The sequence below is a fragment of the Perca flavescens genome, chromosome 7 (assembly GCF_004354835.1).
Source record: "Perca flavescens isolate YP-PL-M2 chromosome 7, PFLA_1.0, whole genome shotgun sequence".
In the NCBI taxonomy this organism is placed as follows: Eukaryota; Metazoa; Chordata; class Actinopteri; order Perciformes; family Percidae; genus Perca; species Perca flavescens.
The window spans coordinates 15,138,452-15,151,149 of NC_041337.1; the positions used below are offsets into that span (position 1 = coordinate 15,138,452).

General features: G+C 39.6%; 2 protein-coding genes across 4 annotated transcripts; both read right to left on the minus strand.

Annotated features, from left to right (window-relative positions):
- Nucleotides 1-830: 830 nt before the first annotated feature.
- si:ch73-233m11.2 (NACHT, LRR and PYD domains-containing protein 12) lies at nt 831-4,763 on the minus strand. 3 transcript variants are annotated; one of them, XM_028583040.1, is made up of 10 exons: nt 4,561-4,763; nt 4,427-4,467; nt 2,663-4,262; nt 2,408-2,569; nt 2,131-2,304; nt 1,857-2,030; nt 1,558-1,731; nt 1,299-1,472; nt 1,030-1,197; nt 831-901 (listed from the first exon to the last, which is right to left on the minus strand). In XM_028583040.1, exons 3-10 carry the CDS (start codon nt 4,246-4,248, stop codon nt 832-834), a joined length of 2,682 nt encoding a protein of 893 aa, XP_028438841.1. In that variant the 5' UTR covers nt 4,249-4,262; nt 4,427-4,467; nt 4,561-4,763; the 3' UTR covers nt 831. The 3 variants fall into 3 exon arrangements, with proteins under 3 accessions (XP_028438841.1, XP_028438842.1, XP_028438843.1); XM_028583041.1 differs by having other exon boundaries at nt 4,655-4,741; XM_028583042.1 differs by lacking the exons at nt 4,427-4,467; nt 4,561-4,763 and having other exon boundaries at nt 2,663-3,919; nt 4,011-4,098.
- Nucleotides 4,764-6,487: 1,724 nt separating this feature from the next.
- Nucleotides 6,488-8,563, minus strand: LOC114558735 (keratin, type II cytoskeletal 8). Its single transcript, XM_028582924.1, has 7 exons — nt 8,450-8,563; nt 8,053-8,261; nt 7,873-7,933; nt 7,452-7,547; nt 7,161-7,325; nt 6,826-6,951; nt 6,488-6,712 (listed from the first exon to the last, which is right to left on the minus strand). The coding sequence occupies exons 1-7, from the start codon at nt 8,546-8,548 to the stop codon at nt 6,488-6,490; spliced, it is 981 nt and encodes a 326-aa protein (XP_028438725.1). The 5' UTR covers nt 8,549-8,563.
- Between the last annotated feature and the right edge of the window lie 4,135 nt (nt 8,564-12,698).

The following is a 12,698-nucleotide window of genomic DNA, read 5'->3' on the forward strand; positions in this document are numbered from 1 at the left end:
AATGTGCAAACTATGGTTCTGTGGGAATTTCTCCATCAGCAAATCTGCCAAAATTCTGCTTTGAGTCTTGAATGCAGTTTGAAAAGTTTCACGTCTTTTTAGTTTAGCGCACAAATAGGTGGGCCAAAATTTATTGTGAACCTAAATTGATATTGAGTTTGTGACATGTGATCTAAGGGCTTGTGAAGGAACATAAGGGAACCTGTGATGTAGTACGCTGAGAGTTTTGTATACAAGTAGGACATTAAAATCAATTCTAGAGGATACAGGGAGCCAATGCAGTGTAGCTAAGACTGGAGTGATGTGTTCTCTCCTTTGTTTTTATTATCTGTCTAGCAGCAGAGTTCTGGATAAGGATGAGCAGCCTCTCAATGGACTTTTTTTGGAAGTGCATTGCAATAGTGTAATCTACTTTTAAATTAATTTAAATTAATAAATTTTTCAGCATTTTGCTGGGCCAGGAATGGCCGGTAGGGCTGCAACTAAAGATTTTAATTAGTGATCAATCTGCCAATTATTTTTGTGATTAATCGTTTGATCTAGAAAATGTCACAATAGAAAAAAAAAAAGAAATCGCAATTTCCTTATGTTGGATTTATCACATTTCTTGTAAACCAAGAAAAGCTAAATAAATTTTCACATTTTATACTGGAACTGAAATTAGTGAATGTGCCCCAATGCCATTTTTCTTAAAATGACAAACTATAATCAAAATAGTTATTTTAGTTATTTTTCTGTTGATTCAAAAATGAATCCACTAATTGTTTTAGCTAAAATAATAAGCACTGTATGTGATCTTCTAGCAGTCAGCCGTGCAATAGATGGAAATCTTCAGTATCTTATTTTATCACACTCGTTCAACATGTTGAAAACCTCTTCACAGAAGTCGTTGTACTTCAAGCTGAAAGAGACAAAAGTTGTAGTTAGAGTCAGGAGCAAGTTCCAATTTTTTTTCTTGTGCTTTGAAACTTCATGTAAAGTACACTGGCTCAAGATAGTTTATAATTAACTGAAGTGAATAAGGCTTACTTTATCTCTTGCATGTTGTGGCTGTCCTGCATGACCTGGATGAGGGCTGGGACAGAGGCGTTAGTCAGTGTGTTGTTTCTCATTTCCAGGCTCTTCAAAGTCTTACTGGCTCTTACAGCAGCACACAAGTCCATAATGCAGGCGTCCGTCAAACCGGTCATCTCAACGCTACCGTAAAAGAGAGGCAGATTTTTGTGTAGGGCTCACTGCAATGTAGTAGTAAAAAAATAATACAAGGAGTGTTTTTTGAAATCATTTTGTCAACTCACTCCAGGTCCTCCAACAGACAGCTCGGATGTGCAACAGCATCCCAAAGATGTTTAACCCCTTGGTCTCCTACTGCATTTATACCTACAATCAGGGACTTCAGTTGAGAAGTGCCACTTCTCAGCACTGAGCTCAGCTCCTTAAAGACCGACTGGGTTAACTCACATCGTTTCAAGCTGTAGGGTGAAGCAGAATATACATCAAATATATTTGAATGGCGGTACTGAAAAGTCAGACGTGTGTAAATACATGTGACTCTACCCAAGCTTTTCTATCTGACAGCCAGGTCTGCTGAGGGCTTGGCAGAGCAGCAGCGCCCCCTCCTGGCCCAAATCATTCACTGACAAGTCCAGCTCTGACAGAGAGCAGTGCTCCGACATCAAGGCCTCCATCAAATAAGGACAGCATGCACCAGTCAACTCGTTATCAAAGATACTAAAATAATAAAAACACAAGGTCACCAATGGCAGAAAAACACGAATGTAAAAGTATGATTTATCACACGGATTCTGGATTTATTTAGGTTAAGAGGTGAGGTATTTTGAACATAACAGACTTACTTGAGGCTCTGCAGTTTGCAAAGTGGGTGTTGCAGGGACTTGCACAAAGCCTCCACTCCTCTGTCACCAATCACATTTTGTGTCAGGTTCACTTTTCTCAGCTCCGATTGGCCAGAACACAAAGCTGTTGATAAAGCCTCCATGGATGCCCCAGTCAACTCGCAGCGTTGCAGCCTTTTAAATAAATAAAATAAGATTTTTTTAAAATAAAAATTGACAGCTCTAACAAAAAACAAGACTTGTATTACAGTACTACCCTATATAAAGTACGTACTGGAGCTCCTGTAGTTTGCAGAGAGGACTATGCAGCACTTTCGACAGTTTTATGAATCCCTGGTCCCCAATCTGATTAGCCCTCATGTCTAACACACACAGCTGAGAGGTGGCTGAGGTCAGGACAGACACCAGATCTCCACAGATTGCCTCTGTCAGGTTGCATACTACAAGTCTTAAATCAAAAGCAACATATCAATGACTTATTCACTTTCATTTGAGAAATGTCTATTAACATAAAAGCACATTTAAAAGAATGCATTCAGCTTTAATCTTACTTTAATGTGTGCAGCTTGCAGTCTCTGAGTCCAGAGCAGAGAACTTTGAACTTCTCATCTCCGAGGTAGGTTTCAGAGACATCCAGCTCCTTGGAGAATCCTCTGCTGAGAGCTGAAGCCAGATGAGAGACAGCGCCAGGACTCAAGGAACTGCCCGACAAGCTGGGGAACACAACAAAGCGATTTCACATATATCGGCATACTGTACACATTAAATGAATGATGTAGATGTATGGATTTTTATTTATTTTTTACATTATCTTATGGGATATGCTCATAGTTGGAGCCAGCATCCCTGCTTGTTCCTCCGTCAGATTTCTTGTACGATACAGATTCAACTGCTCCATCTCACCAAGGCAAGTGACAACATAATTCAGAGCTGCACAGTCCTCAAGGCTCAGGTCTCCGTAACGGATGCCTAATCTTGCCGAGGGGGTGATGATTTCTTTTACCAAGCTCTCATTTTGAGCTTGATGAAGCAGATGGAAGCAGCGGTGGTGCTCGTCTTTATAGCATCCCTTAAGTATAGCCTCTGAGCTGCTTTTAAACCAGCATTTGAAATCCATGATCTGATTAGAATTCAGCTCCCCCAGCAGGGTCTCCAGCGGTCTGCGCTGAAGTTGCTCTGAGAGCCCTGACAAGAAGATATCTACAAACTTTGCACTGCTTTTGTGCTTTTCCAACATCTTCGCCACAGACGTTGAGCTGTCCAAATAGAAAGACACGGCCAAGAGGAACTCCTGCATCAGTTGGGAGTGGAAGGAGAAGACACGGCCGTCTAACTGGTCACCATCTACTTGCAAGAAAACACCAACTGAGGTAAGAAAACGTTGAAAACCAAAGGAATCCATTTCCTCTTTGGTGCAGCTCGAATGCCGATCAAGGGAGCAATGAGACGCCATCTTGCCGAGGGCGAACACCAATTCTCTGTTGCAGGCCTCGTTCAGCGAGAGCGTCTGAACCAGGTGGACCAGGATGTCCACATACAGCTGAGTTAACGTTTCAGGAAGTTTAGCTCCGGCATCCATCAGAGACTTGTAAACAGAACAAACTGTCCAACAAAATCTTGGGGAGGTGCAAATATCATAAAAGCCTAAAGTCCTTTCCATGTGCATGTGTGCTTTGTTGGCAGCAGCCGGGTCAGTAAAGAATCCCTTAAAGTAGGCTTCTCTTTGTGGCTTCAGAAACCCCAACACCTCCACCCGGGTGCCACTCAGAAACTTCAGACATCCTGTCGGCCTGGTTGCCACCGCAAAGGCAGCTCCTTTCAGCAGCGATCCATGAAGCAAGCTGGCCACTAAACAGGACACCGTCGCTGCCTGGCTCGGGTCAGAGCAGAGGGCGTGGGCGGAGGGGTCCAGGCTGTGTTTGCACTGATCCAGATCATCAAACACAAACAACACATCTTCAGGCTTCTGCAGAAGTTGGGGCATGGACTCAGAAGGGACACGGCCATGATGGTGTAACATTAATGTCTCCAAAGAAAACATCCCAGTTAAAGAATTTAACTCCCTGAACCGGAAATGGAAAACATAAGAAAAGTTTTGAAGGTGTTCTCCTTTTGCCCAGCCCACAACTAGCTTCTCCAAAACAGTGGTTTTACCTGATCCTTCAGGACCGACCAGTGTCACAGCTCTGATTTCATCAGACAGAGCGGTGTGAATTGCACGATCGAGGGAGGGCAAGTCGTCTTCTACATTTCTGTCGGTTGCCTGAGCTTCAGAAGTCAGCGGGGATATGTACTTATTGTTGATAATCACACTGACAGGCAGCTCTCCACCAAGAAGTGTTGGCATGCCGTCTCTCTTCAGGGTGTGAGTTAGCACAGTGTCTTTGTCCATTGTGTAAATCACTGCTGTGAGAACACAAAATATAATGCAGTTATGAGGATTGGATTGTGACCACTTAAAAGCCGTCTACCAACATGGCCTACAAGGTACAGCGCATTGTAATTTTCAAAACGCGGAAGTGGAGCTACAGTAACCCTCTTAATATATCCATGAGATGACAATGCCCTACCTCGTACGAAGTGTGGCTGCCAGCCATGTTGCCACGCAGTGCTGCTGGAAAACAACGTAAATGAGACAAAATGCCGTAAAGACAAAATATCTAAAGAAAGCTGTTTATTTTTTCAACTTTGAGTGTACGCCTACACTGGTGATGCAGCAGCAGCAGCAACTTTGCACGAGCTACCGGCCAATTAGTATCGCTTTGCCAGAGACCTTCCTCAACAGCGCTGTGACCTACCAGTTAAATCTGTGCAAAACAGGAAGTACGCTGTTATTTCAAATATGCTGCAGGGAGTGTTCATCTGTTCATCGACGGGAGTGCCGCGATCGAGTGAACGGGTAATCCTCCCAGTAAACACTGCAGCTGTTAAGTTTAGTGGTGGAAAGTAACATTTATTCAAATATACTTTTATACTTATATAGTTTAATAAGATAATGATTATAATAAATACAATACAATATATAATCAACAAATAATGTATGATGTATTATTATTGATTAAGATACCCAATAGTAGCCTAAAGTGGTTAAAAAAAATGAACTCCACCTTTAGCTGCAATGCACCAACAATTATAATCCAATACAATTCTCAAATGTCTCCTTATACGTTTACTTTTGGTAGGCTACATTAATATTGTGATGCGAATATAAGCCATTTTTCTACTCTTTGTGTATACTAGAAGTCCCTTTAGCTGATGAATTCGCTATTGAGCCATTTTATCACACCCGAGCAATATATATATATATATATATATATATATATATATATATATATATATATATATATATATATATATGTGTATATATATATATATATATATATGTGTATATGTATATATATATATGTGTATATATATATATATATATATATATATATATATATATATATATATATATATATATATATATATATATATATATATATATATATATATATATATATACATATATATATATATATATATATATATATATATATATATATATATATATATATATATATATATATATATTAATATTATAATAATATTAATTATTATAGAATACCCCTGGCAAATAAAAAGATCTCCAAGGGTTCTTTTATCCCAAATGCAATTAATGTCATCAACAAACTACAGTAAACTTAAGTATGAGAGTGGTGTACACCATGAATGCAATGAATGTTGTACAAAGAGATCTGTGTTCTGTTAATGTGATGTTTTTTTTTATCTTGTAGACATGCAATTTTCCTGCCCTTTCTGGACAATAAAGTTTATTCTACTACACGGGAAAAATAAACAATTTATTATGCAGCTGAGTAGGCTTCATCTTTATTTTAAACACAGGGAGTGGTAAATAATGTGACATCCAATAGGAGAATAAAAATAAACAAATACACACACACATTGGCTGATTTGTATAATTGGCCTGTTGTAGGTTACAAAGAGATTAAAGTAAAAGTTAAATGGCCACAGTGATCCAGCAGGCTAATGTTCTGCAGTTTTGTATGTTTTGTCATGGGTCTTGGTCTCCACTGTCTTGATGAGAACTGCACTTCGTCTTCGTGGCCTAGAGTTGTCAACCTGGACGGCTGTTGTGGAGATGACAGTAAAAATATCACATACAAGCACACATTGCGGGCTGTCATAACAATCCTAATGCCAGTGGAAACATTTGTGTTATCTTCAGTATCTTCAAAAAGTAGCCTACTTACTTTTGGTGGGGACTGTTTGGATGTTGACAACAGAGTCATTTCCAAGTCTGTCAGTGAGAAAGCAGGAAATACATAAAATACATAATACAGTAATCATTGATGTACTGGCAAAGTAAAAGGTTAATAAAGAAGAACTCCACCGATTTTACACATAAAAGTCTGTTTACTGTTCTTGGTTAACTTTGCTTTACTTCAGGGGGGCAGTAATGAGCCCATTGTGGTTCGGTGCACAACAATGATGCAAAAGGTCATATTTTTGCTTTATCAAGAGTGCTTTCAAACAACTAGTGAGTTATGAGCAGGGTTGTTGGACTTTCTAATTTTGTGCTACGCCCCTGGTCATGAGAACTTGACACTGCTGAGATCTACCAATACAACTCACTTTTCCTCCTCTCCCTCCAGCAACTTCCTGTAGGTGAAGATCTCTATGTCCAGGGCCAGCTTCACATTCATGAGCTCCTGGTACTCTCTGAGCTGCAGAGCCATGTCGTGCTTGGCCCTCTGCAAAGCCATATCCAGGTCCCTGATGCGAGCCTTGGCATCCTGCACGACCCCCTCCCCACGCTGCTCCACTTCGGCTACCTGGCCCTCAAGGTTGGTACGCTGAAAAGATAAATTTTTATTAAAACAAATATTACATTTAAAACCAAACAATAAGTTGTACCAATTGCCTTTGACTTTAAACATATTAGGCCCTCCATAAATCTTTCACTCACCTGTGCCTTTACAGCCTGGATCTCATTCTGCAGGCGGCTGATCATTCGGTTGAGCTCAGATATTTCCCCCTTTGTGCTATGCAGCTCATTGCCGTATTGGTTGGCTTCTGCAGTCATCTGGTCAAACTGGTGCCCCAATAGATCAAACAGAGGAACAAAGTAGTAATTATTATGTTTGACAAGAGTTGTTCCTGTCAAAATAACAGGGTATTCTAGTAGATGTATGAGCTTTAGTTAACTGCTAAGCTAAGCCCTTTTTATGTTTTATAGTTTTAAAGACAAACTTTTTTTTACGTAAACAGTGACATGTAAGCATTCATATTTTAGTTCTTTACCTTGTTTTTGTGCCAGCTTTCAGCTTCTTCACGGCTGCGGGCAACAATGTCCTCATACTGAGCCTTAACCTCAGACACAATCTGATCCATATTTAGGCCACGGGAGTTGTCCATCTGCACCACCACGGAGGTCTCCTTCAGGCTCTCCTGCAGCTCACGCAGCTCCTTTTATAACAAATAAAATAACAATACATACAGCAACAGTAAGAAGACAAAATCCAGAAAACAAAACAAGCTTTTCTTATATCGGTTTTCTTATAGTATACACATTTTAAGCGAATGGTTTTGTACCTTGTCATACAGAGCCTTGAGGAAGTTGAATTCATCACGGATAAGACGCACACTTTCTTCTAGTTTCATCTTGGACATGTAGGCTGCGTCCACGTCCTGCAGGCAGCCAGTAAAAAAAAAAAACAACCCATTCTCAATGCTTAACCTTTTGCTTTTGAAAGATACTGTTACATTTCATGTGAATAGCTTTAAAATGTGTGGCCAAGATTATTTCCTTATAACCACAGTAATAGATAACACATTTTGTAGCCCAACAAGGAAAATTATTAGTAGAGAAAATGCTTAGAAAAACGTGAATGTAATGAATTTATACCAAAGAGCTTAACCTGGCTTGAGTTGTTGTTTTTCTTTACTTTGAAGAACATACCATTCATCAGTGTTATACACACTCAAGTATCTATCATAGCCATCATGACTGTACCTTCTTGATTATGACAAATTCATTCTCTGTATCATTCCTGTGGATGATCTCTGTCTCATACCTGAAACACACCACATAAATCATATTACTTATGGGGATCAGTTTGCAGTTGATTACCACATGCCTTAACCGTTCACAGACTTTAATAGTTGTTCAGTTTCTTTCACAACACTTTCTTACTTTGTCTTGTAGTCGTCCACATTTTTGTACATTACATTGTTCTCCATGTCAAGTTTTTGTTTGTCATTGTTGAGAAACTCCAGCTGCCTTTGGAGGTTGGAGATGTAGGCCTTCAGCATGGGTTCAACATTAGAGGAGGTGGCAGTCTGTCCCTGCAACAGCTTCCACTTGGTTTCCAGCATTTTGTTCTGCTGCTCCAGGTGTCTTACCTGTGCCACAAGGAAAAAGTACGTACCAAATCAAAAGGATTCTATCATTTTTTTATAGAGATAAGTTGTTGACTTTTAAGTATCTGTTCAAAAGCCAATAAAGTGTCTACAGGGATTATCAGGGTTATTAAAATGATATCTGACACTCAACATCCATCAGCATGAGTTTAAGTGAAATCTCCTCTTACCTTATCAATGAATGAGACAAAACGGTTGTTGAGGGTCTTGATCTGCTCTTTCTCCTGGTTGCGAGCAACTTGTAAGCTGGGGTCGATGTCTATCTTCATTGGGGTGAGCAGGCTCTTGTTGACAGTCACAGCTGTAATCGAGGCCGCCTGGCTAGCCCTGCTGCTGATCTTGGGGCTGGAGTAGGATCCCATAGACATGCTACTGAAGCCCCCTGAAGACATGCGTACTCCTTGGCGGCTGCTGCGTGTGATCCTCATACTCATGGTAGTGCTGTGTGGAGATTTCACTGCTGGTGAGGATGGAGGGGTTTGGGTGGTAGTTGTGCTCTGTCTGTGCATCTCTTTATCGTTTGGTTTCTGCTTTATAGGCAAGTCTGGGTGTGGCGTGATAGGGAAGTTGTGTGGCTCCCGAATGTGGGTAAACCAGTCTGACACATGCCACTTCTTCTCCCACCTACCCTCACTGTTAAGGATGTATTGTGTCTGTGTGTCTGTTACGCTGTAATTCAGGCCTGCTATGCAGCTTCAGGTATGCTGCATTTGAGCAATCCATTAAAAGTGTTTCCTCAAGGTTGGTCAGTCCAAAATTAGAAAGAAAAGATCCAAGAGGTCATGAAGAGCCAAAAAACCCATTTGTGGAATCAGAATAAATATTTTGGGCTTTATGCCCAAATGAGACTTTGTTGTAGGGCACAGTATTGTTGTGGGAGCAGTAAGGGAGTGATTTAACATGCAGGATTGTCACAAGTTTTCCATGAAAGCAAAACAATTAGCCTTCAGGGACAAATGAAGTTGAAAGCTGAAGTTGAAAAACAAATGCCACAAAAGGTGACAATAATATGCTGTAGACAATATAGAGATTACCTAGAAAATGTGCCTAAATATTATAAAACCATGTACTGGCTTTGGGAGAGTCTTACTAAAAACTGGGCTGTCCTTTTGGTGTCAAATTTCAAACTCTCCCTTTATTCCTTTTGACAATGATTACCCAATAATTTCTTTCCTTTTAAAAAAAAACCCAACTTAATAGAAAATAAGTCTCTCATACAACTAGGTGAAAATTTCTTGTGGAGGTTTGCCACTGATGCTGTGCCATCGAGGTAAGTAGGCTAACGCTTGAAGAGAAAGAGCTGCGAGAGACTGTGGGAGTGTGTCTGTCTGTGCTGTGTATATATAAAGCAATAATTAATTATTTTTTACAAATATAGTTTACACAGACGTAAATGTCTCTATTAGCTCTTTTTTTGTCAGATATGGAGATTGCTTTGTTCAACGTACAGAGGTTTGGACTTACCAAGACCTCAGTTCCAGATGTCCTGTCAACTCTGGTTAAGGTTAAACATGTCTCATTGGCAAAGACATTACACGGTAAAAAAAACAGTAATAATAGCAAGGGTTTGATCTTGGGTATGCATGGATCATGTCACTGATATGATTTTTGGGAAGCAGGCAAGAAGGAACAAGAAATTATTGGCGGTGGCATGCAAAGTAAATGTTAAAATGATTTGTTGATCATACCTCTGTAATTATAGCCATCTTTGATGAAGCTGTTACATGTTCAGATGGAGAAAAGAAAAGCCAGAATACATGCATTAAAGGCTAAAATATGTCCTCTTTTTGTCATTTTTGTCTTGTAGATTGTGTCTCGATACAACATCATAGTGATTCTGTAGGGGGTGGACGTGAACAAGTGAATTAACTTTTTTTCTAAATGAAGCAAAGATTGTTGATGTTGGTTTTTACTGCATTTATGCTTACTTTTACTGTTCTATCAGAGTCAACACAACCAGGGGCGTAGCACAAAATTCTGGGCCCTTTAGAAAGGCATTTTCTATGGGCCCCTCCCCGCATCCACAGCTATTCATTCTAGCATCTTTTTGGGCCCTCCTCACATGAGGGCCCTGGTACTCAGTCCCCCCCATTAAAAGCCTTTTTTTTCGACTGGAAAGGACAATGTTGTTGATGTGGATGACTGCTATTGATATAAAGACAACCAGTTGAATGGATGCTTTTGCAAGAGAGCCACATATTCTCCACTTCAAACTACACAACACAGGTCAGTCTTAACTGGAGCTTAAGGAACACACAAACAGGGAGTTCTGAATATCTGCGTATGACGACATTGTCGCTGTGGCGTCTGTGGTGCATCTGAGTCATGTCTTTATGGACTTGTTTGTTTTTTCAAGGGGAATGAGATGATTTAGTTTGACATGTTGTTCAAAGGAGCAGAGGGCAGGTTTATCAAGTTTGGTCAGTTGGCGGCTTCTGTGTGCGTCCACACATGTAAGATATATCACGATAGGGAATGTTATTGGAAAGGTGAGCAATTATGGCTTACAAGTTGCAGTGCGGAAGTAAATGGTGCTGATCTCAGTGCAAACCACACCATGAGACCCAGAGAGAGAGAGAGAGAGAGAGAGAGAGAGAGAGAGCTCTAATCAGCTGTATGAGGTCTTCCTGGTGGTCAAAGACAAATGGAAAACTGATGCGAGTTGCATCATCCTGTTTTATTTCAGCATCCCGGTTTAGTGCTTTAATAAGTTCACGGTACATTAGATTTATAACTACACATGTTTCTATTTATCAGAAGAATCATCTATTATATGGCCTATGAATTATATTTCAATAATGTTGTAACATGGCTCTTTTGATGGGATTTCTCTCTTATCCCAAATAAGGGATATAAGTGTAATGAGCACTAAAATGGTCATTTTTTATTTCCTCTAAAACACAATGATCCAGATTTCAATGCAAATTATGTGTATGTCACCCATGAGGTGATTCATGTACACAGTGACTAGGATTTCCACTGGCTGATTGGTAATGACATGGACACCACGGCAAACACATCAAACAAACACACATACGACGGGCATTGTGTGCAATAATAAACTCCATTTGTGCAATTCCAGAGGAGATGCCTACATTTTGTGTCAGGATTATTTCTGCCCAGAAGAAACGTATACATATTGTCTTCATATATGATCTAATGTAATAAATTTATATACAACAGAATTGCTGGGTATGGAGAAGCTATGCTGGCAGCCTTTGGGCCAAACTCGGCCAAGCCATTACATTTCCTCAGAGTTTGGTATGACAGAAGAAATGGTGAGTTGTCCCTCATACTGCATTTCGTTGTCTAAACACCTGTACCCTGTATAATGACAATAATGTTGAATCTAATCCAATACCAATAACTAGGGATGCACAGATCTGATACTGATACTAGTATACTAATACAATATTAGGCCAATACTGACTCATAGCTGGATCGGGTATCATGACTTATTTTTAAATGATACAAAAAATGTAATCGCAATTAATCGCTTTATTTCTATAGTTAATTGCAATTAATCACATGTTTTATCACATGATTAAAATTCTATTATTTTGCATTTCAGAACTGTTTTTAAGTACATATTAACAATGAAAAGAAATTCTTATCGTGTATCTTGATTGGGAATCAAATGAATGCAAAGAAAGTGACTTTATGAACTTGATTTTAAGATTTGTATTTGTCTATTATTTATTTATTTACTGTAAACAAAAGAAAAATGTGTGAATCTAGTCACACATTTGAATCCAGAGTCAATATAGTGTGCAGTAACTCCTAAATAATTTTGATTACTAACTGACGCCCAGTGATCACCTTGCATCACTTTGCAGGAGTTCCAGCTGCTTTCTCCGTGTCGTACAGGCTGTGTATGCGTGCGTGAAACTACTGTCCCCCTCAACGGCAAATGAAACTACTGTCCCCCTCAGAACATGCCAACCATTTCGCAAGAGCTATAGTAATGTTTTTGGATTTGGTTTCATCCACAGGTTGGCAACTAGCACTCTCCAAAATAGTGCTTTGCCTGAGCGCGCTAGCATCAACCTGAGTCACGTTATGCTTAGCTCGTAGGTGTTAGCTCAAGCTTGACGTGCTTCGGTGATATTTTTAGGGCTGTCATCGACTAAAGAAATCCTTAGTCGACTAACACTTCTAAAATTTTGTCGACTAATCGATTAGTTGATTTAATTGACAGAGTTGTGCGCTTTGAGAGGTGGTTAAGACTAGAAAAGCTCAATATAAATGTAGTTAATTAACCATCTGTAAAACTGAGTTTCTCCACAATTAATCCTGCAAAAGCACCACTTTAAATCTTGTGTTTACCGTAAATGTGCTCAGAAGTTTCTTGGAAATAAGTAATTAAGCATGAATAAGCATAAAAAATGACTAATCGACTAAAGAAATCTTAGTCGACTA

Bases quoted from the DNA above. Each gene is read 5' to 3' on its own strand.
- si:ch73-233m11.2 (XM_028583040.1), bottom strand. From the start codon at position 4,248: ATGGACAAAGACACTGTGCTAACTCACACCCTGAAGAGAGACGGCATG. The intron at 2,570-2,662 runs GTAAAAAATAAA...TGTGTTCCCCAG, and splicing joins AGCATATCCCATAAGATAAT to CTTGTCGGGCAGTTCCTTGA. The intron at 2,305-2,407 runs GTAAGATTAAAG...TTTTGATTTAAG, and splicing joins TGCAAGCTGCACACATTAAA to ACTTGTAGTATGCAACCTGA.
- LOC114558735 (XM_028582924.1), bottom strand. From the start codon at position 8,548: ATGAAGATAGACATCGACCCCAGCTTACAAGTTGCTCGCAACCAGGAG. The intron at 8,262-8,449 runs GTAAGAGGAGAT...CTTGTGGCACAG, and splicing joins TTGTCTCATTCATTGATAAG to GTAAGACACCTGGAGCAGCA. The intron at 7,326-7,451 runs GTACAAAACCAT...TTGTTATAAAAG, and splicing joins TCAAGGCTCTGTATGACAAG to GAGCTGCGTGAGCTGCAGGA.